Source organism: Taurulus bubalis (genome assembly GCF_910589615.1).
Source record: "Taurulus bubalis genome assembly, chromosome: 9".
NCBI lineage: Eukaryota > Metazoa > Chordata > Actinopteri > Perciformes > Cottidae > Taurulus > Taurulus bubalis.
This window is the reverse complement of record NC_136597.1, coordinates 7726389-7754139: the sequence shown is the minus strand read 5'-3', so window position 1 is coordinate 7754139 and position 27751 is coordinate 7726389. Positions and strand designations below refer to the sequence as shown.

General features: G+C 41.8%; 1 protein-coding gene across 1 annotated transcript in view; it reads right to left on the bottom strand.

The window, feature by feature from the left end:
• Window positions 1-2203: 2203 nt before the first annotated feature.
• cdh13 (cadherin 13, H-cadherin (heart)) overlaps window positions 2204-27751 on the bottom strand; it is a gene marked incomplete at both ends in the record, with an annotated part of 275810 nt that continues 250262 nt past the window's right edge. Inside the window, 3 exons of the mRNA XM_079224117.1 lie at window positions 2204-2454; window positions 4299-4532; window positions 20142-20284. Of these exons, the coding sequence (XP_079080243.1) occupies window positions 2204-2454; window positions 4299-4532; window positions 20142-20284 (628 nt within the window). The remainder of the gene's footprint in view (window positions 2455-4298; window positions 4533-20141; window positions 20285-27751) is intronic.

The following is a 27751-nucleotide window of genomic DNA, read 5'->3' as shown; positions in this document are numbered from 1 at the left end:
AAAAACAGAACAAAACAGAAGAGTTTAATCTCCACACCTTTATTCTCGTCTCCTTTCACCATCCTTCGCCTCTGGCTCTTTCCATTTTTCTTCCCCTCATCTCTCTCCTGCAGGGTCAAAGTTCAGCTTGGAGATAAGGGAATTGAAACAGGATCCTCTCTGCCAGACTATCTGACTATACACTGCAATGATCAGTCCCCTCTATCTGTCCCTCAGCACAGGTCTCTGTGATGAGCTCGAGCAGGAGTCATCCCTCTGGTGAGTGTGTGTGTGTGTGTGTGTATAGAAGGATGTTCTGCGTCTGTATTGGTGGAACCTCTGTTTCCCAGCTGTAGTACCATCTGAGATTCCCAACGGAGACAAGCATGCACACACGCCGTCCTTGTTTCCTCTCTCTCTGTACACCAGCCTCCAGCTCCAGGGTAACGCCGCTCACTGCTACGTCTGCTCTGACAACCCAAACATGCTTCAGTCCAGATGAATGGACGTGTACACGGCCACAGAACCAGGCAGCTCAGGAATCTGTCATCTGGAGCAGCTATTTGGCTAATGAATGCCACTGTCTATCACTGGCACTATTTACAGTGGGGTAATGAATGCTACTGTCGTTCAGAGTCAAAGGACATCTGCGGAGAAGACTTTCTTAATGCTGTCTTGGCACGTCGACCAATTATCATGCTTTCTAGTTCAGACACTGCGGCTGCTGCCATGGCAATGGCAGATAACAAAATATTTCTGAAAAGGAGAGTGTGAAAAGCTAACTGACTGTTCCAGCTGGCCTACTCTCAGGATTGCTGCCATGCAACTTTCTTAGAGGTGGCTGCTCGCCCGTGGATGCTGACACAGCATCAGCTTACGCTCATGATTAGTGTGTTGCATTGAAACCGTGACTAATGGTCTATCAACGCTGGAGCGTGGCGTGCTTTCGCTGTTGCCTGCCACACGTTGTCACTTTAATTTTATACTTTGCGTCCCCTGAATCATGGAGCTTTCAACAGAAGTTTCAGGCAACTTTGTGCTCTGACTGCATCACGAGAGAACAATATGATGAGTTCTTCAAACTACGCCTTCCCATACACAGCGCAGTCATCTGCTGTGAATGAGCGTTTGGAGAAAAGATATGCATCAATAGACAGAATGATCCATAGCCAGAGGAAGACCCGTGGGTCATGCTCGATGCGGTGATGCACGGATGATGCCGAGAGAAAATGAGAAGATGAGGTGCAGAGATTCTGCCTGTAAGCAAAGGATTATGGGGGAGAGTGCTGATTGCTGAACAGAAAGAAAGTAAAAGAGCAGGAGAAGTGGTGAACAAGGGAGGTGAAACAGTGTCAAAGAGGGCTGAGAGATTAAAGACAGGAAACAGAGCAGCCAGCAGGAGTGATCAACGGCGAGAGGGAGAAAGATGTTAAGATCAATAGAACTAAAAGAGAGCTGGAAAGAGGAAGAGACATGACTGTGCATTTTGTGATTATCTTCAAGACAAATCAGTAGGAGAAAAAGATGATATAAATACGACTACACTATTGTTTTGGCCAAAATCTCATTCTCCTTTTCTTTTCTTTCCTTTTCTTTTCCTCACTTATTCCAAGTCTTCTCTTCTCATCCCCCTCTCACCATCCCCCCCGCTGCACCCCGCCTCCCACGTACAGCGAACCCGACTATAAACTACAGAGAACAACAAGCTCAAACGGGAGAACAGAATCTGGGGACCTTAAAGTTGCAAAAGATGTTTTTCCCACCAAACTAGCTGTTGGACATCCTTCATCACGTTCGCCTTGTGAACAAAGGGGGCGGAATTATTCATGCTATCGCTAATGGCCTAAATGAGATATTCAGAGTGAATTCAAGCGTGTCTTCCCGGGGAGTGCTTCAGGCATGGCGTCAAAAAACAAAACAGACATACTTTTGCAAAATAGATGCAAACAAAAGCACTCTTGTGCGAATAAAAGGGATTGAAATAGTTCATCAGAGCGTGTGAACAGACACACACACAAAAACACTTGTATGACTTTTATTCACTGAGCACAATGAATTACTTCCCTTTTGAATACACGTATCCTAAGTCAGTACCATTTGACATCGTGTCTGTATGGATTTCTTACTAAATGATAAAATAATAAGCCAAACGCCACATTGCTTCAGTATTAATCTGTGTTTAAACAAGGATGCCAGAAAATACAACAGTGTCTCAACTCCTCGTTTATCCTGTGTTGTGGTTCTGATGGTACTTACAGAGAAGGGCGAGCAGGAGTGTCGCGAGCAGCACGAGAAGGCTGGCGCGGTGGGAGTGGCCAGAGCTGCAGTGCATCGTGTTCTTCTTACAGACGCACACTTGAACTTTGACCTCTGTGTTGTTGGACAAAGGGGGCTCCCCTGAGTCCGTGATGATCAACGGGAGCTGATAGTTGGCTTTCTTCAGAGTGTGCAAAAGCATGATTTGGGAGTGTGTGGCTGTGGGACACAGAAGAAGAGGGAGATTTATTGAAGTGAAAGCACAGTAATCCTCCATCCTGCATGAGTTGTCCATCCATTCTGCATTTAACAGAGGTCCACTTTGCAAGGCAGAACTAAATATGTGTATCTTAACACAAAACTGATACGCCTAAAGAAACTGTCTGTCACGCCATTCATGACAACTGAAGCGACACAAAGTGGCACCACTAAGATGTTACATTTTGTTGCATCTTTCAGAGACACAAAAAGAAATTCTGGACCCACCTCACGTCATGCTGATTTGTGCCAATATATGCAAAGTTGCACATGTCGCTTGTTTGCAACGGTTGTTAACTCCAGTAAGGTGGCTTTTAGGTGTGTATTTCATTTACATTGTCCAAATGTGTGCTCAAAATAATGTCAAACGGCAGCGGTAAACATTTCATGAATGCAGAGGCCATCCATTGAACAAATCAACACCACTTCTCTGGCTCATCATTGTATTTTAATGTGTGGCATGAGATCGGCGCGTGATAAAACGGCCAACACCAGATTCCCTCACAGGCATTTTAGTTTAAACAATCGTACTGTATTCATGTTGTGATTGTGCAATTGTGCTAATCTGCTGCGGCATTTATCACATGACGCACACCCCACATGCACCTTCAAAGTGATCACACATGCACATGGGTGACAAATGAATGAGAGAACTAATGTTAAGTGTCTTAGTAAGTTGTTGTTCCACCACAAGCCTTCAGGCCAGCTTCAGTGTTTGTGTTTAACAAACGAAATATAATTATAATTAGCAAGCGTGTAGAGATTTTGTTACCTCGGGACAAAGCCAGGCAATCGGTTTCCCAATGTTTTCCAGTCTTTATGCTGAGTAGGCTGCTGGTGGTACTTTCATATTTATAAAATAGTGGACTTAAAGTGGCATCAACCTTCAAAATGTCTAAATTGTAATGACCTATTGGGTTAAGAAAATAAATAAATAAAATGCATCAGTGTTCACAAACTAACTCATAAACAATTATAGCAAGAAGGATTCAAAGTTGTTCCATCGTAAAAGCTTTTAATAGTTATTTTTATAGAGATATATAAACTGTGGAGGTATAACCACCAGCTCTAACTTCCTTTGGTTTACACACACACACACACACACACACACACACACACATACGCCCAGCAGAGACGAGACGAGCACAGTGGCAGTCCATTTCAGTGGGAGCGGGCTCTTTCTCTGCTGGCCCTATCTGTCTCTTCCAGCGGTGGTGATTGAGGAGTGTCTGTACCTCCCTCTCCCGCTGTCAGTCACAGCGAATACCTCTGGGCAGGTTTTAGCTCTGCTCTGTCACTCAAACAAACACAGACAGCACTGCCAGTCATGCAACCCTGAATCAATGTATTGGTTATCTGTCTATCCTCCTCTTCATCCTTCTATTATTTTACTCCTCATCCTGATCAAGTGAGCCGTAATAGTTAAGGCTTACCTGCTCTGTAGCCAGCATGGATGGTTATAGAATTTCACTCAGGTGAATTGACCCTGAATTATTCTTACAGTGAAATTTACTTTTGTTACTCACCCACCCCTCATCCTTCTCTACTTTCTTGTTCTTTGTTTGTTTGTAGCCCTACATTCCCCAGGGTGCTTTATGTTGTGAGAATGGACTCAAAGCTCATAAAATACTGACGGTGAAATAACAGGAAAGACAAAGTGACTTATATACACGGATACAACAAGTTTGGTGCTGTCAAGGTTGTTGTTGGAGAACAACTGTATGGAAGATTTATTGACTGTTGTTTTTCAACAGGTAACACATTTTCTGTGGTTAAACTCTCAACTTTCAAAATAGAATACTCACAGTTGACCCTGGTAACCTTCCATGTTTTATCGAGGCCGAGCTGCTTCCCCAGTTCTATCTTAAAGGGTGCACCGTTGGGCGGGAGGTCCATGTCCCGCCCCCCAACTATGACCACGTTCCTGTCTTGGGCGTCTTCACACACCTGCGCTACAGACGGTACCACAAAGGGGGCATTGTCATTGTAGTCTTCCAGGTGAATGACCAATGAGCCAGTACCTGTGGCTGGAGGGCTGCCTGGAAACATACAAAATAGACACATATTAGGGAAGGGAAAAGACAAAGGTGTTGATTAAATCACTCTGAAAAAGTTAGTGCACTGCTGTCGGCTTGGATGCTCCTCATTGTGTGCAGAATGTGAACAGTAACGATCTGGGCAGACGTGAAAAGAGCAATAACGCATTGTGGCTGCAGCAAAACATGGTGTACTCATGATTATTTTAAAGCTAATTCTCCCTTAAATGACACAAATGTTAAAGCAAGACATGATGCTTAAAACAAACATAATGCCAACAAACCAAATGAAATCCATCCTGATCATTTCTACTCCGCTGACCTAATTCAACCCAAACAAAACAAAACCGTCTATAATTTTAATGCGGGGAGAGCATGAATCACAGTGGCTCGTGTTTTGCAAGAGAAGATTTTGACTTGGCACCCAGCCTGCTTATGTGCTTGAATGAGATTACACCTTATTGAAGGATGCGGGGTTAAAAAGCAGCTTGGCTCTTCTCCATTACGGCTCTCTGTTTCACCGCGATTAGAGGTTATTTAAAACAAATCCACACGCCATCCACAACAGCCCAGAGGTCAGTGAGCAATTAACACCTAGAGACATGATCTGTAATTGGAAAATAGGTCCCCTCCACCTTTTCATGGTAAAATGATTTATATATATATATATATATACACACACACACACACACACACACACACACACACACACACATATGAAATAAATGTCAAGAGACGCCGAAATGAAACCAGTCTGGGTTTACACGGTGACGTTGGAGAAAGCAGCACACAGGGGGCAGGAAATGCTCCCGCCATGAACTGCTGATTAGGTGAAAGTTAACTTCTTAGAACATACAAAACAAAAAACAAACTAATGAGGCAAACATCACTGGGGGGTTTTCAAGTTGAAATATGACACAAGTAGACCTCTTGGTAAATCTTTTCCAGTTTAATTATAGACGGTTTTAGTCAGAGAAGGATCATCATTTATACCAGATATGAATAAAATGAAGCTTTCTGATCCATCACTGAGTGAATGCAGTTTCAGATGACAACAGTGGCAGACTTATCGCTCAAAAGGACACATTTTGAAACAATGGGTATAATTTCAGACAATAATTTCTGTCCAACCGTGGATTTTGTCACCCGAAATGAGAACGAGTTGAATGAGTTTAAACTTTATCAATTGATTGAATAAGTTTATCAATTGGTAGTTGCTTGTCTTAGGTGGTGCTGCAATACCCCTACCATCGGGTCCATGGTAATTGCTTAAATAATGATGTCAATAAATAAATAAATTTGAATTTAATTTTTTTATAAATAAATAAATATAAATCAAAGTTAAATGCAAATACATTTTCCCTGCATTTGGGCATATTAGGGTTGGCCTGTGGCGAATACCAGATCAAACTCAAGGTTTAATATTAATCTAAAGTGTCAGATGATTAATATTGATGAGCCAACCATAATTACCATTGGTAAGCATTGATTGGCCAATCGCTGTTTGGTGGAGGGTTTTAAGGAATAGTCAGTTATTTGCCAGGATGAATGCCGCTGTATTAAATGTAGAAACAAATAAATCGAAGAGAATTTCCAACACGCTTGACAGTTTGCTCTTTTACACTGACTTAGAATGGAGACCCACGCACTGGTGTAAGGTTGTTATAATTACGATGTCATATACAGTACACAACATGCACTGCATGCACCCAGGCTGCTAAATATCTCTGGCAGGGCGATGGAGGATGTCCAAGTGCTAAACATTTACTATTTGTACAAATGCATCAATATACTGTATGTCAAGTGTATTGGAAACCTTAAAGGCATGAGTAGGTGCAGACTCTCAAGGATAATGGCAGTAATCCAACTTCATCCCCCCCACCCCTCCCTCCCACACACACACACACACACACCTACACACACACACCAGGACCTATTCACCCTCCCTGCATTTTCCACCAGCACAGAGAATAAAAACAAAGCTTTTTGATTCGCTCGCAGAACAAAAGAAGCGGCGATAACAGTAAAGTTAATATACTTCCATCAGATGTTTTGATGGTTGGATATAGCAAAACAATATTTTCATTCACAACAAAGAAATTAATGACGGATGGCAGAAGCAGACTGTCTTATATACACCTGCAGCTAAAACATTTTCTGCTTCATAGCAATCTGCAGGGAGTCGTCCCATCTAAAACTGTTAAGTGTTTATCAAATAATCATCACGATCTGTTTGTTTGCTAAATTCAAAACTTTAATTTCATTCTCAGCTGTAAAGCCATCAGCAGACTGTGATTGTGAGAGGTAGCCAGAAATCAGTTTGGCATTTCAACTGTATAATAATCGTGAAATGACTCGGTCGAGGAATGAAACAAAGCAGCAAACCAGCAGCCCTTATTCTAGATAAGTACGGCTGTGACAATATCAGCGGTCGATCAAGAGCAGAGAGGAATTACTTGAGCAGACGAAAATCAAAGACAGAAGCTCTTCAGTCGAGACCCTAGATAATCTATTATCACTCGACACCAAGAGAGTGAGGATGGGGCTCGGATCCCCCGACAGTGAAAAAAGATGAACATTTCAACCCATTTGTGGAGGGAGAGGCCCTCTCTGTGCTTGGCTAGCTTTAAATGAAGCTGTTTGTCATAAATGAACACTCTCCACACCTAATCACTCTGATTCTCTGCTCCTCTCTTCTCCTACTCCTCCTTATCTCCATTGCATCATGCCTATGGCATCATCAGCCTGCCGTGGCATCAGTGGAGCTTGTCTGCTGGCCTCTACTTCACACCGTTTTGTCACTAAACTGTCTGCAATTTATGGATCTTTGTCGCTACGTGTCTACCCAACTCTGCGCTTTAGGCACTAAAACATACATAAAAGTAGGTCATATTAAAGAAAAAGGACATGCAGGTTTTTGCTGGGATGCCAAAAGAAAATGGTAATTTCCAGAGTGACGAAAATGTGTATGAAAACTTTCCTCATTGTGTTATTGGAGTTATTCGGTGTCAAAAATGAATTCATCGCTACATTAAACTATCAAACTGTGCTGGCGGCAGAGTTAGGTAGTTCCTGTCCAGGTAACAGAGGTTTCAGTCAACACAATTATGGAATTGAGGACAAAGGTCTTTGCTCTCTCTTCCTCTTCAGAAGTGTGTGTGTATAATCCTGTAATGTTGTGTTTGTGTGTTATTCAAGGCTCGACTCTCTTCCTCTAGTAACTCAGATAACAATTGCACTCCGAGTGACTTACTCAATTATTTTGCTGCTTTGGCAATTGCTAAGTTCCAAATGCAAATTGCAGTCTCAATGGCCACGTTGGTCGGTAGAGTAATGAAACATCAGCCCCAGCAAATAACTAGTGAATATGGCAGTTTAGTACTCAGCTCATCCAGTTCTGCACCCATATTTCCTTTCATAATGCACAATTCTAGTAAAATTCTGAACTATATTTCTACGAACCTGTTATTATCAAGCTCTCTAATGGTTCTGAGTTGTTCAATGGCCATGACTGCAGATGTATTTATCTACTTTGTTTCTTTTAGTTATAGGATACTTTAAGTAATGACATTAATTTCTGAACCAAAGTTCATGGCAATCTGTAGAAAAGTCTACCAAAGTCAATAGGCTTTATCATCTTGGGACGAAAAATCTCTGCACAAATGTTCATTGCAATAACTGTTGAGAGACAGACCGACTTTGGCCTCTCTGGAGAAACTCTGCTAGCATTGCTGAAAATCTATATCACCCACCCAGAGTATAACAAAAAAGACAACTTTTTCTGCGTAAGCCTTCTCTTCCTGTCTTTATTATCGTCCATCTCCCGTCAGGTGTAGTCGACCCTGAGCAGTATAGTGTTTTGTAAATCTTAATCCCAATGTGATATATTTGAGGCTCTGACATGTTGTATCTTACTAACAGAACTCTAGGTGGAAATCCCTGCACTCTTTGGTTCTGCAGCCCTCTTTTTTTGCCCTTGTTTATCTGCATAAAGTTAGACTGCAGGGATGAAATTAGAATGTTTTGAAATTTAACAGCAAGTAACTTCTTTATTAAGCTAAAGAGTGTTTTTTGTAAAACATTAGATAATAAATAGGGTATTATTTTCAATGAAAAATGTAACGGTCCAAAGCTAAAATTAACTTTCCACAAGTAGGGATTTATTCTGATAGATTGGTTTCAGAGCAGGAATTACACTAATTAACGAGTGAGATTAGGTTTAATTGTGTTCATCAAAGTCCCTCTTCAATAATAAAAGGAGCAAAGCCCTCAGGGCCAGTTCAGGCAGACAACTCCAGTAGCGGCGCTACACTCGCACATGACAAACTCTACAGCAGTAAATGCGTCATATACATATCCAAGGCACGCTTTGCAATATGGCAGACAATTAAAAAGATTTGCTCTGTTATGCCACTACTGCACTAATCATTTGCAAACAATTTCTGTAAAACCCCATCTGGAAAGGCTTCTGCTGCTCTTGCAGTATTTCAAAAGCAGCACCTCCACCCTGCAACCACTGGTAGGCTTTAGCTTGTACTGGGGAGTGACACCAAATACAATCTTTGTATACAGGACTATGCACTACTCACACAATAGGGTGGGGGCAGTCTGGTGGTACCTTTCTGTGGGATACACACTATCATGTTTTTTAAAGGCGAGGATATTGATGAAGCAATGTTCATTATATTACCATGAATGCTGGATAATAATGATGAAGCATTATAAGAAAACACACACACACACACACACACACACACGCACTTCGCTGGACCTCCATTTCTCTTCAGTCAAAACCTGTGTTATTCTTGTTCCCTTTGTTTTGACTTTGTATAATGTATTGGTCGTAGATGTGTTCATGTACTTATCTGCACTTGTTTTGTACTCATTTTACTACACAATAAAATGTTTTATAAAAAGTCATAGACATAACGTCTAGTGGCTCGCACACAAAAAAATATAACACATACAAGATACAAAACAATACAGATATGAAATTATTCTATTAGTTAATCCAGCCAGCATAATCATGGTGAAAGTGGATTTAATTTCTAATGCATTTGTGAGCACATAGATAATTTGTATTTGCAATATTGTTATATTTAGACCAAAACTACAGTCTTCCAGAAAACTACGTTGGTGGGATGGATTCAGCAAAGATGTACTTTGATGTACCTTCACCACCTCCTTTAGACTTTACCCTCCTGCTCCATCTCCATCGTCCACCACTACTCCCGACACCTCCACCGGCCCCTAGCTGGCATTCAGACAGCACTGTTATTCTCCCGTCTGCCCAGAGATGAGAGGAGCAAGCAGACTGATTGACTCCTGGGGCCGTCGGGGCTAATCCACAGCTACAGGCCGTAAACTAACCTTTCTTTCTCTCCCCTCCCTGCTGTCTCTCTATATGACCCCCAAACACTCTTTTTCTGACAACACTTTGGCTCTAGGCTAATGCTCTATGTATATCTGACTGTCACTTTCCCTTGTTATCGCTTGATTTTTTTCCTTCTGTTGTCTGACTTTTTCCTCCTACTGTTGTAGAAGAAGAAGGAAAGACACGTTTGTGACCAGCAGCGGTTTGAAATGTACCAATTTCTGCCCCTGCACGGTGTGGTGAGTATAAAATCCATGATCTGTTGGCGGCCTGTCTGTCCTCTTGGGGAAAAAATGTGTCGCAGCAGTAAAGTGAGAGGAGGGCAGGGCAGGGAGCACAACAAATTTGAAGGGGGGAAAGTACAGCCAGTTCCATTTTCATTTTTGGTTCATGGTTCCATTATTTAAGTCCTACATTTGATCAGTTTTTCTTACTGTGAAATGAGTCTGGCAAGTTCTCTGGCCTTGAGTGAATTCATAGGATTAAAAAAAGCCCACTTTTAGAGTTTGTCACCAAGGACAAGGCTGCAACAAGACCATTCTTATCTGGCTACTTTTCTTTTTCTCATTAGAACAACTATTATATACCAGGGCAACTTGGGTACAAACAACCAGTGGATGATGCCCTTGGCTAGAAATATTCAGCATTGTTATTACGATGATTATTTTCCTCAGCCACATAAAAGTGGGCGATGAAGGAAATGAAATAACAACGAGCAGGGACCAGAGGAAGCCAGGAGCAGGGTCCTTGCATGAGGAATGGCTCATTGGAAAATGTCACAATACATCATGCTGCAGCTAAACAGTCAGGCAGACTAATTCACAGGTGGACCACGGCAAGGTAATAGAGGAGAAAGAGAAAAGACAAATGAAGGCAAAATCTGAACTGAGAACGGGAGTAGATGAAGGCAGCATTACATGATTATATGAGATGTATGCCAGGCCAACAAAATGGACGGAAATCAAGATAATTCTATTCCCCATCGCTCTTTATCACAACTGGCACATACAGTAACAGCACAATATCATCCTGTTAACATCCCGTTTCCTGAGTCCATTCCTGTGAAAACTGTTCACAACTCCATTCAAATACGCCCAGCTGCAGTATGGGCCATAATGAGTTCACATTGTATTAACCCTCTACGGCAGGACTTTTTATTTTGGGGGGTAAAAAGCCAGAGTTCAGTTAGTGCCACGAGGGTACTGAAACACGAAGGTGTTGTATTGTCTATACAGTATGATTAGAGGAATAAGGGAAACAAGCATTATATGCATTTAGAAAAAGTCTTATTTTTAAAACATCAACATGTAAACCAACATTCAAATGACTGTGTGTGTGTGTGTGTGTGTGTGTGTGTGTGTGTGTGTGTGTGTGTGTGTGTCTGTGTGTGTGTGTGTCTAAACTACCTCTACCATCCTTTGCTCTCACTGTAATGCTGGAGGATTCAGCATCCTATCTGGTTTAGTATTTTCCACTTCCCCTCTATCCATCTTGCCACCACACGAGTCCCAGACCTTGTTAAAACTCCCTTCAGATAACCCAATTCATTCTGTCCCATCACTCATCAGTGTCCTCAGGGCTTCGGCAAACACTATCACATGACGCCTGCTAATCTTATTGGCTGATCAGAACTGTAAATGAACCCAGCCAGAGCCAATTACAAAAGGCACAAGTCATTAAGAGAGATGACTTCGGGGAGAGAAGCGTTGCTGGGGACAGGTGCATCGCAAATTACTTTCAGAATAGAGTTTGGGTTATCAGTTGCTGGCTATTATGCCAAGTGATTGGAGAAGGAAGGTATTGATACGGCTTAAAGTAGGCTTACCCCGCAGGCTCTTTTTGTGGTAATTAAACACCTAAATTGCCCTCCTTTGGGAGATTACCTGTTTTGGTCTGCTCCCAGGAAAACTTTGCGACAGGATTTTTACTGTGATAAGGTGTCGGATCAAAATTAAAAAATAAAGTGTCTACAAATCAAAGTGAAACCACTTTAATTAACTTTGTTAAACTCACAATATTCACAGCATTTCATCATCATTTCAGCATCTAATGGCTTATTGAGTTAAACTGAAATAAAAAAAGAGCTAATTTTAAGCTTCCAAAATTAGCTATACACATGTTTAAAGGACCATTCCCAGCTTCTCTGTAGGCCTTTTTCACAGCATGTGGAAGCTCAAGTGTAAATAATACAGACGAATAATGGCTGAATTCCATTTAGCTTCTTTGGCTTCAGGGTCCTGATGTTGCGCATACTCGCCCACTGCCTCACTTTCATGGTTTACTGGGACAATTATTATGTTATTATTTATGTTATTAGAAATGTGTGCCGACCCTAGAATCCTAAGTGACGGTGGTTATGTCCTAAATCTCTTAATCTCATCCACATTTCCTTCAATATCATCTGGTGCATGGATCATAGTCCATCCCACTATGAGGAGAAGGTAATAGGGGAAACAAACTTTTACAGAAATGAGACATCCTTTCCTACGAACCGCCTTCTCAAGGGACAGCTGTTTTCAATAACCACAGCACAGCTGGATCAGATGTCAGTTGGCTTTAAGAGCTGTGTTGCGACTTCGGATGCGTTAGATTTTGTATTTAAAAGATGTTTTCTACACCGTCCGAATAATAACAGTCATTTTTATACCGTGTACAGATCACTCAAATGTTAAATGGACTTCACTTCTCAGACACGGAATGCATACACCATTTCTAAATTGCTACAGTAAACACAGATCCATGTTTTTTTACCTAGTTAATGACTATACAAATTATATATAATACAGTTAGTAATAATACAAAAAATACAAAAATACAAATGATTTGGTTTAGTTATTGTTCTGTCCACTTCCAAATAACACTGTGGTGATGTTTTAGAGCAGTCCAAACAGCTGCAGCGTCCAACCACAAACAGATTTCCAATAAAGGGGTGTGACACTCTGATAAAAAACTTGCACGAATGCTGGTCATGTTCGTCCTCACTCATGTCTCCTCAGAGATTCCTCCTCGCTGCTCAGAGCTTTGGAGCGGCCTTCATTGTGATGGACTGGAACAATTTTGGTTCAAGTCAGGAGCGAGGAACGATCAAATAACGGAACTGAGAGGTCATTTTAAAAGGCCTCACCAATCGGCCAGCTAAGCCTGGCAATTTGAAGAGCAGAACCATATTCTTAGAAAAAAAGAAAATAAATGCCCACCTAGCTACGCCCCCTCCAAATAGCTTAAACAAGCTCAGCCAATGATATAGTTAGTAGCTGTAGCTAGCCAGCCTTAACGAGCAAAAGGTTTGATGATGAGATTCTTCCGCCATGCTAGACACTGTTAGGCTGTGCTTAAGCACAGTGATACGTTGCCCTAAATATACTCACAATGACGATGCTAAAATGTGGATGGAAAGCAGGAAGTTTGTGAACGGTGTACACCTCTTAGTTAAGCCTCAGTAAGCTAATGTTTCCTCATCAGTATTTAACACAAAGAACCGCTGAGGCTGATGGGAATGTTATTAGTTTTGCAGGTATTTGGTCATCGACCAAAGTATTGGACAGATGTATAGGTCATAGGCATGTTGACGGATAGAGAGGAGAAGCCAGGGGATCATAAAATGTACCAAATTACAACAGCTGTTGTACCAATAGTTGTTGAGATATTTCACTCAAAACCACATCAGTCTAGTCAGAGATAAACTTATTAACTAATTATTTATGATTCATCATGTTGAAACAACGAATGTGACAAACTTTAATGCAGATAGGGCTTATTTGGCCACTCGCCTATATTCGTTCATGTGTGACTGCCCCGGGGGAGAGGAACAACCGCTGGAAGTATTGTCATTATTTTGCGCTTGTCTCAGTCAAAGATGTAAAGAAGATTGCCGTCCTTTCTAAACTTTTGTGCAAGCAGCAAATTGCTTTCGAGCACAAAGTATATTGAAGCTGATATGGCAGCACAGCCCGGCCTGAGAAATTCGGTGCCGATTTTACGAGAAAGGTGTGAATTAAGGTGGCCTCTATAGCAACCAAAAACCTGTGAGGCTGCGTAATTAAAACACCCTAAAGCCCTGCATATCACACTGCCACCATGCAGCTCAGAATGATAAAACACACACTGACATACACAGATGGTGCCTTTAACTCCTCATCAGGAACTAAGCCTCTGACAGATTTTCTATGTTGGTCTAATGACATGCATCGAGATAAAGTGAAAAAATCTTCCATCAGCCATGTTTGTGTGATTCCATCATCTGACTTAATCTTTCATTATCGCTCCCTCTCCATCTCTACTACCCACTCATCTCATAGCGTGTGGATGCCTGTCATTAAAACTACACCCAAATCTGTTCATATCTCCACAGAGGAAGCCCTCGTGGAAAATCCTGAGCAAGAGATGTGCTGAGTGGGGGCCCTTTTTAAATTTTAATTTGAATATACTTACTTTCCACATGACCAGTAGTTTCAATATTTTACAAAACAAGCATCCTTGTATCACTGCACTTAAACCGAGGCTATCTTGCTGAGTGGGCAGAGGCGTGTTTGTTTTAGCGTGCCGGGCCCAGCGATCACTTCCGATCTGTGGATGAATCAGTATTCCAAGGACACGAGAGAGGCAGGGCCTGATAACAGCCACAACAGAGAAAGAGACGTCTCTTCCTCTTGCAAAGCTGAACAAAGGCATTCTTTAATCACAGAAGTGAGCCTGTTTACAAGTTGGGACTTTCCCAAGTGTTTCAAGTCGAGACATGAAAGCCAGAGGTGGTCATGGAGGGACAGGAAGAGGGAGACAGAGGTTGAGTTGGCGCTACTAAAGTGAGAAAGACACAGTCTGCATTTAGGGTTAATGAGGCAATGCGGCAAGACAGGAGAGGCAACAGAAGGCAGGACCGTGTCGAGCTGTGATCTTCTGTGCATTCTAGAGCATATCCCATTACACTGCCATTATCCTGGGTCAAGATGCCTTAGCACACACACACACACACACACACACACACACACACACACACACACACACACACACACACACACACACACACACACACACACACACACACACACACACACACACACACACACACACTCCATGTCTCCATAAAGGGATATATATACACCTAGGAGTGAAAGTGACCGAAAGACAAGGAAGAGGCAAGTAAACACCAATTTGGTCAAATGACATCTGACAGAGCCGCTGATCTTACGCTCTCATTTTCCTACCCAAATGTTCTTCATGTCTTTGTCCAGTCTTTTCAATTTTCAGCTTTCACTTTTCTCCCCAAGTCTCTGGAGCTTGTCTCATTTTCTTCCATGTTTCTCTTTTTGTCTCCTTGACACTGACTGTTACTGTATTTGCTATTCCATTAGACTGAGTCTGCCCTTTAGCTTGTGCTCTCTGGGCTCCTGTATAATGGATTATTTGGAAAGTTAGAGAAGTCCGTCATGGCTGATTTCTAGCATTTACGATGTCTCTTTCTGCTAACAGCTCAGTCCCAAATCCCATATTAATCAAACATTGATTCATCAATAGCTAAATCAGGGTTTAGTGGCGTTTCTTTATACATTCAAAAGCCGGAGCTGGAGAACTAAAAGACTGAGCTATCTGTAAACACTGACAGTCATCTTCACAAATGTTGAAGACTTCAATTTTCTATTCTTGGCCGGAGGACTTTAGCGCACTGGACTGACACACTGGCACATTGTGCTTTATTATGTAGTTTGGGGGAGCCGGATCACAGCTGGCTAAGGGGAAAACACAAGTCTATGTATCTGCCTTTAGCCTGCCAGGCTGCCTCCCTGTGTGCTTCTGACATAACAGACAGTTAGCAGTGAAACCATTGTGTCTGGTCTGGCCTGAAACAGGGACATTACTTAGCCCATTACAGCAATGAGCGGCACACTGGTTCCCAGCACTTAATATGGCAATGAGGCAGCACAGTAGCGGACATCGTACACGAAGATGGGCACATGTAGAGGCACAAAATGGCGCGCACGCACGCACATCGGGTATCTCTGCTACTGACAATCGACTCCCACTGTCAGTCTTTTTTCTCTCTTATGATGAACCTATTATGTGGACCTGTCACAGAGCGATGGGCAGATACCACACACTCACACACACACACACACACACACACACACACACACACACACACACACACACACACACACACACACACACACACACACACGTATTTAATTTTACATCCATCTGAGCACCAAAGTGATTTTTTTATTAGAATTCAGCATCCCCTCTCTCCTTTTGCCTCCTGCTTTTGATTTAAACCAGAGGGGATGTGATCTGACTGTGATGAATGCTGAGACTTATCACACTGCTAGGTCTTAGTGCGTGAATGTGTGTGTAATACTTAATATTCCTGTACTTAACAAATGTCTCTTTGACTCTGTCGAGGTGGGCTAACTGTTGCACATATATAGACACACACACACGCACCCTGAGTGCTAAATGGAGGTCACTCCTCCGTACTTCCACGTGTTCAAAGCAAACACTGCTCAGCTCTTTTGTGCATAACTTAAGAGTATTTAATAGGGGGTTTTGTGGCAGCACTCACTGAAGATCGCATGTGTGTGAGTGTGTGTGTGAGTGTGTGTGTGCCGTTTCACACGACTGGGGCTTTGATAATGTATTCATGCCTCCCAATGACAAATGGCTCCCACCAGGAGGCGGTTTAACATTTAAATGAGGAGCAGGAGAAAACATTGAACCACAACACACAGCGGTGAGTGGATACGTGAGGGGCAGGCTAGAGAGAGGCACTGCGTGTACCCGGACAAAGACGTTAAAAAAAACAAGGATGAACACACAACTTAAAATCACCCACACACAAACACACAGATCCACCGACACGGACTAAAAAAAAAACTGATGTGAAGGAAGGAGAAGGGGGTAAGATGCAGGAACAGCTGGCGTCCCGGTGGGGAATCATAGAGCAGAAGAGAATTTGTTGGCGTGCAAAACCAGCAGCTACTGATGAGAGTTAATATAAACAGCCTGTCAAGCCCTCTGCCCTGGCTGGAACAATATCTCCTCAAATAATACCGCGCTGCTTTGCTGGCCTGCCAGGTTGCTGCTGCACAGGCAAAACTGGGTTGTGGCTTTTTTTTAAACTCAGAAATAGAAACCTGTGATGGGGAGGGGGGGGAGGAGACAATGTGCACAAATACAGATGCAGTGATGAAGGTGAGCACATGCAAATGAACAGATAGGTTTACACTCAGACATGCATGTGTGTGTGCACACACACAGCGACGATCAGAGTCATTCAAGTCAACAACTTCACATGCCGTGGAGTGACAAATTGCCCTGTCTGCCTTTCCTGTAAATGCAGTTGATTGCTATGGCAACAGAGGGTAACCTCCTGACAACAGACTCACTGCTGTAAATTCCCAGCTGAGATGACCCCCGACCTTGACACTAACATTATCATTACCTTACTACCTTGTTGAACCCCCCAGAGCCTGAGTTCATCTTTCCCTTCTATTTCTGTCGACCATCTTCATCGCTTCCTTGACTCAGACTCTCCTCCTTCCCAATAGCCTGTCCGCTCCATTCTTCTCCATCTGTTGCAGCCTGGAGGCCTGCTCCGGCTGACCTGCCCTCATGCTGTTAACCACAAACTACAGTCAGTCTGTTGCTAACCATGCAAAAGATTTACCAAGAGTATACTTCCCATTTAAAGCGAGCACACAAGGTCACATCGGCTCAAACTGGGTCGGGACCACGGCAAAGTAGAAAATATTTATTTCAGGAAACATCTCACTCGTTCAGTTACAGAGTAACAATTAAGGTTGCCGGCAGTGTATATTCTTTTCGAGAAATATTAATACATTTCTCGGTTGATCGATAGTAGATTTGAAATATCACGTGTTCAGAATGTTTTAACCAACTCTCTTTTTGCGTACGGGTGCTTATATATATATATATATATATATATATATATATATATATATATATATATGCATCACCTTTAACCTTCTCCATTTCTGTTTGACACAAGTCTATTGCTCACTCTCACCCTCCTCTCAAGTGCAGGTTAGATAGGTATTATCTGAGCTCTCCACATAAAGACGAAGATGTCAGGGTCAATTGATTTGTTTGTAGTTTACATACGGTGGGTTGTCATACAATCATTGTGCAGATCGCTGTGGGGAAGGAGCCAATGTGTCCTGTCAATGACAGAGCGTGCAGCGAGAGAGTGGATATTAGCATTCTGTTCACATTTTAACCACGTGCACATGCACTGTTCTTGTTACTTGTATCTGTGTAGAGTCCATCACCTTTGACATGTTGGACGTACATAGGATTAAGAGCGGTTTGAGTTGTCTGGTTTGGCTTAAGGATGGCAATGTCGGTCGACCTCAAGTCAGAAATATCCCTACATTCTATCATTGGATGGATTGCTGTACACATTGTACAGATTCTCAAGATGCTCTGACTTTTATTCTAGCACCACTAGTTGACAATTTTGGGTTTAGTCAAATGTCTTGACTATTTAATATATTGCCATTACATGACCTACAAAGATGTATGTACCCCTTCAAGATGCATTGTAATAATAGTAGTATAGTGCAACATTATAATGTGTGCAACAATTTGGATTTGATCTCGGAATTCATCTGCTATTGGTCTTAGGACGATTTAGCCTCTAGAGGGAAAAGCCAATATATCTGGTGTTCTGGTGTCGGTATCGGCATAACTGACTATGAGGAATGTAAACATATTTGTTCTACAAAAAAACCTTTTTCCCTGAACAAAAGAAGCCACACCTCTCTTGTTGAGTTAGATGAGAGGATTGATATCACTTTCAAATATGTTCAGTAAATATAGAGCTACAGCCAGAAGCTGAGTTTATCACAGAGTGGACCACAATATGTTTTTTTTTAAATTTAGATGAACAATAAATATTTGTATATGCGATAATTTATTAGGTGGTAACAGATGAGAGGTGCTAAAAAAAGAAGGTGGGGTTTTGTTACCTTCAGACAGTCAGCCTCGCTATTTCCCCCCTGTTTACAGTCTTTGTGCTAAGCTAAGCTAACCAGCTGCTGGCAATAGCTTCATATTTACCATACAGACGGATTTAACATTTGGCAAGAAAACAAATAAGTGTATTTCCCAAAATGGTAAACTTTTTCTTTCAAGCTGATACATACACAAATCGTTATATAGCCATCTTCTTACTCCATATCCTCCAACACGAATCTTACTCTCTGCCCTGCCTACTCATAATCTTCATCATTTCTCTTCTTCTCCACCTATTCCTTCTCCCCTGGCTTTATATCTTTTTCCTGTTATCACCTCTCATGTACCTTCCTTTCTCTTGTTCCTTTGACCCTTCCACCTCCTCCACCTGCCCCATCATTACTCCTCTTTCAACGCTCATCTTTCTAAGGCTGCCGAATTCCCCAGCACAACAGTGCTATTCTGCTGCCTACTAATAGAATTTCTCAGTTCCTTTAATGGATCTGTCAGAATCTCCCTGAGCACGGGAGACCAGATAGATTGATAGGGAGAGGGAGAGAGACATTGAAAGAGAGGGACAAAGAGACAGCGAGACACAGGAAGAGAGAACCCCGGAGAAAAAGGGGCTCTCAACACTTTCATCTGTGCCATTGAAAGTCTCAGAGCAGAAGCTCCACTGACGCTGGCAACCAGCGACCATATGTTCTGTTAGAAGCAGTGCCACTTAAGGCCATCACGTTGTCACTGCAGGATAATGACACTTTCACTGTGGCCGGGCGAAACTAACCAACAGGGAGAGTCCTGACCAAGAGTGAACTGCACTTAATGCAATTCATTTCTACTTTTTCACATTTGCTGCAGTATTTCTGCCCTTAAACTCATCACACAGGAGGAATTGTCTATGTAATGCAAGTGAGAATAGATCTATAGTGGGAAGCCTTGCTAGCTGCATACAAATCTAATCTTTATCATAATAATAGCCGTAACCTCGAATAGTTTATTTGAATGGTTACATGTTTTTATCTTTGTCACTTTTTGTGCATGGTTGTTTCCTGGGAAATATCTACAAGGAACCAATTTAGCACAGTAATTCCAAAGCCTTGTATTGACTAGCTAATACTTACTGTTGCATTATATTAGAGACATTACATTAGTGGCCAAATGGATATCCATTTATCTGACGGTTTTACAGATGATTTAATCACATTACATACTGTTTTCCTCTAATTAACCTCTATCATTTTCTATACAGTGGGGTATCTGTAACTCACCGTTATCTGTGGCGATGAAGACAGCTGTGTACTTATTGTCATGGACATAAGGAGACTCACGGTCCAGCGAGGCCGAGGTGTTGACAGTTCCTGTGACTGGGCTCACACTCAGCCAGCCTGCTGGGTCTCGCAGAACAGCATACCTGGAAGAAAGTAAATATAAAAAGTCAGAAGTTGTAAATGGACTTGTACTTACAGAGAACCTTTCTAGTCCTTCGACCACTGAAAGCGCTTTCACACTACATGGCATTCACCCATTCACACACATTCATACATTGATGGCAGGGGCTACCACTCCATTGACACAGCCACGGGAGGTTGTGACCATAAAAGCACCAGAACACCAGCTATACATTCTCGTAGAAAAGAAGTCTTTCCAGTTTATTTTGGTCCTGTCTTTTTTCGATTTCATATGCCTCACAGACAGACAGCTCCATGGACACAAGAACAGGCATTTGTGGTTCCCACATTTGTTCTGTACAGTGTTGTATAACTGAATTACCAACTCCAGCTTCAAAACATTCCCCTTTAGAGAAGTAATGCAGCAAGATTTTACGTTTTGAGGACATCTAGCATGTGAAATATGGTTGCATAAGACGAGAAATGCTAATGCTCACAAAAGAAAATACATAAAATATGTATAAATTGTAAGTAATCATTTTGTTTTGTTATGTTTGACCTAAATATTTCGGACCCTCGAGCAATAGAGAAGCTCACAAAAACATGAAAAGAAGAAGGCTTACTATTTTTATTTATTTTGTGTACAATTTAAAGGACATCACCAAGCAACTTTTCAAGTTACCTTGGACACCCGAGGTGAGACCTTTTCATGTACAGACATTTTAGTGTAAAGACTTGATTTAAGGTGAGGGTTAGTAGCGATTATGATTGGGTTGAGGGTTAGTCTCCAGGAACGTAATGTCAGTCAATGTAATGTGTGTGTGTCCACTGCACAGGAGGATTTGTTAAGATGAATCATTTAGTATTGGTTGTGGACTTCTTATACATGGTGCTGCAGGTGACAGTATGCCAAAGAAGATCATAATGTTATGGCCTGAAATTCAAACACAACAATTAAGATTGCATCTAAGATTTCTTCAGTGAAAGGAAGAAAGGTGTTGTGTGGTCTGATATAGTAATAATCTGGAAAAAAAGGTCCTAGTGTAGGTGGTGCAGCTGCAGCAGCAGCAGCACCTCCTGCAAGGCTCAGATTTAAAGATGATGGACGACGTCGCCAAAAATCTCGTGGGCGAACGGCCAAGTCGGCATCTCCTTGAAAAACAGGCAAAGAGCGGATCGCGACCTTGCTAATGTGGCCACTCAGCCAGCCGCTGATGGCTGGTAGATTGTGATTGGAAGGGGCTTGCATCGGTGTTAATGTCACAAGTGATTGATTTAGAAGCTCATTTGCACTTCTTTTTGATACACATTCAGCAATGTGCACACACGTATATACTTTAAGCACATTCGTATACCTTCAGACAAGGTCTTCTCCTGTGAAATAGCACTAATACATGCCCCAAAGGCACACACAGGGAGCTGAAAGTTCCTCAAACAGACACACAAGACTGCAGACTTTCTTCACCACACGGCCATGCTTTGCCAAAGTGCTCAGCAGTAGACAAATTGTCTTTGAAATGGAGCTCTTCAGCTAACAGAGCGCGACAAAGCCTTGGGAAATGGCTTTGCAATCAACCTCTGCTCACACCTTTCCCCTCCCGCTCTTACTCACACACACTTTCCCTGCCAATGATAACTACTGTTAACCAACACATATGTTCTACTGTAACAAAAAAGGCAGCTCATCTGTTGCGAGGTTAAATGCGCTATTAATAATGTCTCGTAGTTCATTGTACATGCTCTCTTTCCTACACACACACACATACACTAAAACACACATGGATCTGCCACATGATTCATAAGCCGAACTACTCCAATAAAACAGAGCCTGGCTCACGGGTATTAACCTCCATATGTCTCTCCTCCCATCACTGGCTTAACTGGTAGACACAATCGTTGTGTTACATGACCGTTTTGTCAGACCCACATTGTGACACCGAGACACAGACACACACATACAAGACCAAACCTTGAGGGTATTTGATGTCAAGTACGTAGTATCTACCATATATGTAATGTATATTTACATTATCTGTACGTGTCAGCGTACTAGGGCGTGACCAATCATGTTTCGAATATTATCTAAGAGATTTCATTGTATCGCTCAGCACATATCCTGGGAATAATTCTTTAAATAAACAGTTTGATATTTTGAGAGATATTCTTATTTACAGTTGGTCAGTTTTGCTGTTATGTTGTTTTGTATTTAAGCAGTGAGAAATCACTGTGACGCAAAGACTGCTTCCAGTTTGTATTTGAAATCATCAACATACTGCCTCCTACATACCCACTCAGTATGTACTGCATCGCCTACTAAATAAACAATGAAGGGTCTGTGTCTATAAAGGTTTTTTTTTTTCAATTGTTCCCAATCAGGAGAGAGCATATGCGGCTGCATGCGGCCAACTGGAGAGAAAACCCTGCGCCCAGCGTCTTTTTTCTGAGTGCTTTTAGTAGAACATCTCTAAACTTTCCGGAAAAGCACTGGTGACAAAAATAGAGCAGAAGCTTGTTTTGGCCGTATCTCTCTATCCTCGGGATAGACAGACACACATCCTAAAGGACAGACACATATCCTAAAGAGACCAGAAGGCCCATTTGTGGGAGCAGATCTGCTGGGCAGACACAGCATGTCGCTGCAGGACGGATCGTCCAACTTGATCTAACGATCAAGTGTGCTTTTACCAGCAGACTCAAGTACACTCAAGCAAGACTGCCATGTGATGCAGTACATGAGGGACGCCGGTCTCACCCATCCAACGGCTCCCTCACATCTCCAAAAAGGTCCCAGGCCACATATTGGGAATCTAAACGGTTACTTTCTTGCCAGAAAAAATATTAAAACTTAATAAAGTTACATATTAACAGCTTTTTGTTTGGCTCTAAAACTGTCACATTGCAAAGTCTGAAACAGATATTCTTGTGTAACTTTCAACAAGAAAGTGAAAAAGTGTAATTCACAAAATGTCTAACTATTCCTTTAACAACCAAATCCATGAGGCAGGCACTCAAATGTTTTCCTGAACAGCAAAGATGTCTCTCATTTTCTCTTGAATGTCAATTTTGATACTGGCCTCAGAAACCCATTTAGTGTTACAGCAACAACAGTAAACTAGAAGATGTACTGAGTAATACATATATTTTGACATTTTTATCCCATTGCAACACATTTCAGAAAAAAGCAAAAAAAAAACATTTTTGTGAACCAGGATCTGAAGTCTGCAAATCATCGGAGCAGCCCAACCAAGGGAAATCTTCCCTTAAATGTGCATTTTCATTTCACATGAACTCACAGATACACTCTAAAGCACAAACCCTGGGAATCTCTTTCAGATACGTAAGGTATTCCATCGCTGGCAGCCAAATACAATGGAGCTATGAAGACGTAAAACATCAGGCTATTATGTCTCTTCCTAAAAGAGGAGCGCCCAAGAAGTGTAATGCTTCTGTCGGCTTTAGTGCAGGCTCAAGGGTGACCGCTAAACGAGTCCGATTCACTGTTCTTCCTCATGTGCAAACATGGGGACAGTCCATTAGAGCCCTTTAAAGGGCAAATTAGAAAGACATTAAAAAGCCATTAGGAATATTCATCTGGTTATACGTGGTTATCTCCAAAACCAGAGCGGGCCCAAACAAATCAGTCAACAAATGAGACAGTTCCCAAACACAATGGCCACACATGTCCTCATTTAGCTGTGAATACACACACAAAAGTGAGCGGAAAAAGTTAAACACACAACTGGAAGCAAAATTCTCTTGTATGGTATGCTTGCACTGTGAAAATAACTCTCAGGGCAGAAATATAATTTGTTTTTTGCTTGAGCGGCAGAAAGAGCCATGTCGAGAGGCACACTGGGCCTTCAAAGTTGGTCTTCCACAGGTCTGCAGAGCTACACCCCGAGGGACTACTCTGAGCTGCTATAGCTGGTATCAGAGCCCAGTCAGGGGTGTGTGTGTGTGTGTGTGTGTGTATATATATGTGTATAAGAGTGCAGGTTTTGGTAAGGGATTGCCCCAATAGGAGGAGCCTGGACGGAGCTGGCATGAGTCTAGCGCATCTGTCTTATCATATCTCATTCGAGGTGATCCAGAGACAAAGACGTTATATAATACCAACCTACGAGGGTCTTTTACATTGTTTTATGTAAGCCTCTAAGAAGCAATCCTTTCAGCTTTAAATTATGAGTAGAATCGAAATAATCACCTTTCAAGTTGAAAATACTAGTATTTGAGAAAATTGCAGGCATTTGCACTTTTCTAAAAACTTGCAATTCTGCAGGGGGCTGTCCTTTTTTTTTGATACAAACTAATTGTCCTAATCAATATGTATAAATCCTTTATGCAGCAAACAGTTGTGATGAGTTTCTCTGTGGCTCTTGGGGATGTGTTGAGACAGATAAGCTCTTTCTAACTCTGATCTGAGCCTGATTTATGAGAGAGCTTGCCGCCCTCTCATAAGTCCGTTACATCAGGAGCAAAAAGCTTGCATACATTTTGCCCATCTGTGCGTGTTTTTGTGTCAATAGCAGGTGCGGTAGGGATACACCGAATAAGAGGGAGACAATTTATGGTAGGAGCTAATTTAGAGAGAAGATAAAAGCTGCGAAGTGAGCGCCGTAAAGGAAAGCTCTTTGCATAAATGCAGATTATTGCTCTTGTTTTTTTTCTCTGAAGTAAGATATGTTGCTGGCAGCTCTTCGAAGGAGTAATGAAATAGTATGGCTGCTTGAGTCCTCTTTTAAATGCACACGTTTTGTTGGATCAACAGTATTAATTAATATTGATGAAGGATCTCAATGGGGGTTGAAATAATGTACTTTCTGAAGTGGACATTGCATTTTGATTATCAAACTAATTGACCACTAAAGGTCCATTTGATTCCCCTCATACAGTGTAGTGTTTATTCAACCTGCTGTGTAGGACGATGACGATACGCTCATTATTGTATCATTAACTACAATATTAAATCGACCAAAATGTTAGAGCAAATGTGAGCTCAACATGGGAGTTTATATTACATAACATAGCACATAGGTCAAACTGATAAACATTGATGCGTCCGTTACCAACATTCCCCACTGCTGTTTCACATTGTTTCTTCATGAAGAAAATCTCTCTTAAAGGGAGATTTAGTAGTGCACTTTCAAAAAGTTGGTGAATTTACAAGAGACAGATTAAAAAAACGAAACAATGATCGACACAATGGTCTGCCGTTTGGTGCTGGACAGGCGGTGTAGACGATTTGCAACATCCATGTGGTGCCTCTGCTGACGGAGCTGATGAGAGAGCGGAGACCGAACCAAACCTTTAAAGTTTTAAGCCGTGAAACCAAAACAATGAGTTAAAAGACGCTAACGTGTTCTGTAGGGCTGTGGGGAACTCGGATACATTCTCTGTGGGTGATCACACCCACATGTCTCAATGCCAGAACTGACCGACCCACAATTATCCTGAAATCTATTTTGGATGCAACTTGACTCATTTAAATCCTGTATTCAAACCTGCTCAGAGGTCCTTTAGGGCAGTGTTTCTCAAATGGGGGTACTAGTACCACTGGGGGATTTAAAAGATATATTTTTAAAATTAACATCAATTAAAAAACCCTTTAAAAATAGTTATTTAATGAATATGCAATAATATAAGTGTAAGTTCATAAACTGAATTGTATATATTCTTCATTAAATCAGACTCTGATGGCACAGCGCTGTGCACTACATTGTTTTTTGCAACCATGAATGCTTTGTGCTGGTTAGGGGGACATCACTGAAAAAAGGTTGATAACGACTGCTATATGGTATGATAGGGAGGCACAATGAATAGAGAAAATAAATACATGAAAATATCTCAAACAAAACAAAAAAAATGGTAATGTGCAGATTACAGAGGCAAAAGTCTTCATGTTATAAATGGATTGTGTGCACAACAGAGAATGTCTCTGTCTGTGATCAGTGGAGCTTTAATAATAAGCCCTTACCCATAGAGGTGATATATCAGAAAACATTTACCGGTATAAGAGTCATTTGGGGATTTATACTGGTCATTTTGACACAGCCCCACAGCTCCCGAGTCAGACTACTCAGAGCTACAGATCAGGTTTGAGTCCACGTGTAACTCCCCAAGCATTCACTGAATTCATCCAGCTCTCTCTGTGCAGGGGTTGATGGGTATTCATGCCCTCACCTCCCTCTCTGAATGAGCATCATTAAGTTTCACAAAACAGCCATAACAATCTAGGACAGCTGGTCAGGTCCTGCATATACTTTATAAGGTAAATTGGTTTTCCCGCTCAGGGTCTGGACCTCCCTTGTGAGATGATTTTTGGGGGTCAAAGGAAGATTTACTTAAAGTGAAATAATATGCAAAGAATATGCCAAGGCTGTATTTATATTACGATTTTACCTTTGATCCTTGTATAATACATTTTACTTGGCTCTTGGGCTTCCACCAATAATCAAATGCATCCCTTATTTCAGTGATAAAGTTCATTACCCACACATCTATATCAGGCGGTTGCAGGCTTCACTTCATATTCAAAAGATTGTGAGTTGTTCAAAGGCACACAGGTGGGTGCACAGGGAAGGTCGGAAGCGAGACTACTGTTTGGGAAATTAAAATGCCCAGCACTAAGGAAGAGATAGTGACGCAAAATGAGACAACGATCTGTGTCAAACAACACTGACACAACGTGTGATTCCCAGGTGTTTCTGCTAAGCTTGAAAGCGTAATGATTCAAACTGTGGCAAAGGGAAATATGGCTGCAAGGACGTATGTATAAAGAGATAAGAACGTCATATTCCTCTGCTATGTTTGGTCAATTGAAATGCTGATCATTATAAATTATTGGTGTGTGTGTGTGTTTACAGAAACACACACACCAACAGTCCCACATAAGAGCTTAGTATTGCTATTTCAAGTGTCACCGTTTCCCATTTTCAGTTTTCTGCAGTGCACTACAACTTAGACAAGTGTATACTCATACACTTGATGTCAATGACAGCATATTACAGGAAAACCTATTATGCATTTCTCTCACTACTTCTCTTCCCCCCCCATTCTCCCTTCTTCTTTCTGTCCTCACTTTCTGTTGGCTCTTACATTATTGTCCTATCTTTATGTCTCTCTATCACTTTATTTTCCTCTCTCCTGTCAGCAAGATCTTTCAGTGATTGGAGTCTAATTTACAGAGAGAAAGAACGCCCATGGTGTGTTTCTATCTGAGAGCTACTCAGTGTGTGTGAAAAATAGATATGAGAACAATCAAGAAACGCTTGGTAAAAGTGCAGAGGTTGTGCCGACTGGTTGGCCGTAACAACTGTACACTTCATCCAAATCCGCCGCTAGTAAAGCGAAAGCTGAAGGGAAGAGAGAGGGAACGTGTGCAAGGCCGAGAGAGCGTGATAAGAAAAGGGATCAAGAATGAAGATAAGATAGGGACACATGAGACTGGAACTGTGAATAAATGTGCAATGCCAATGAATTCTCCCCGCTTT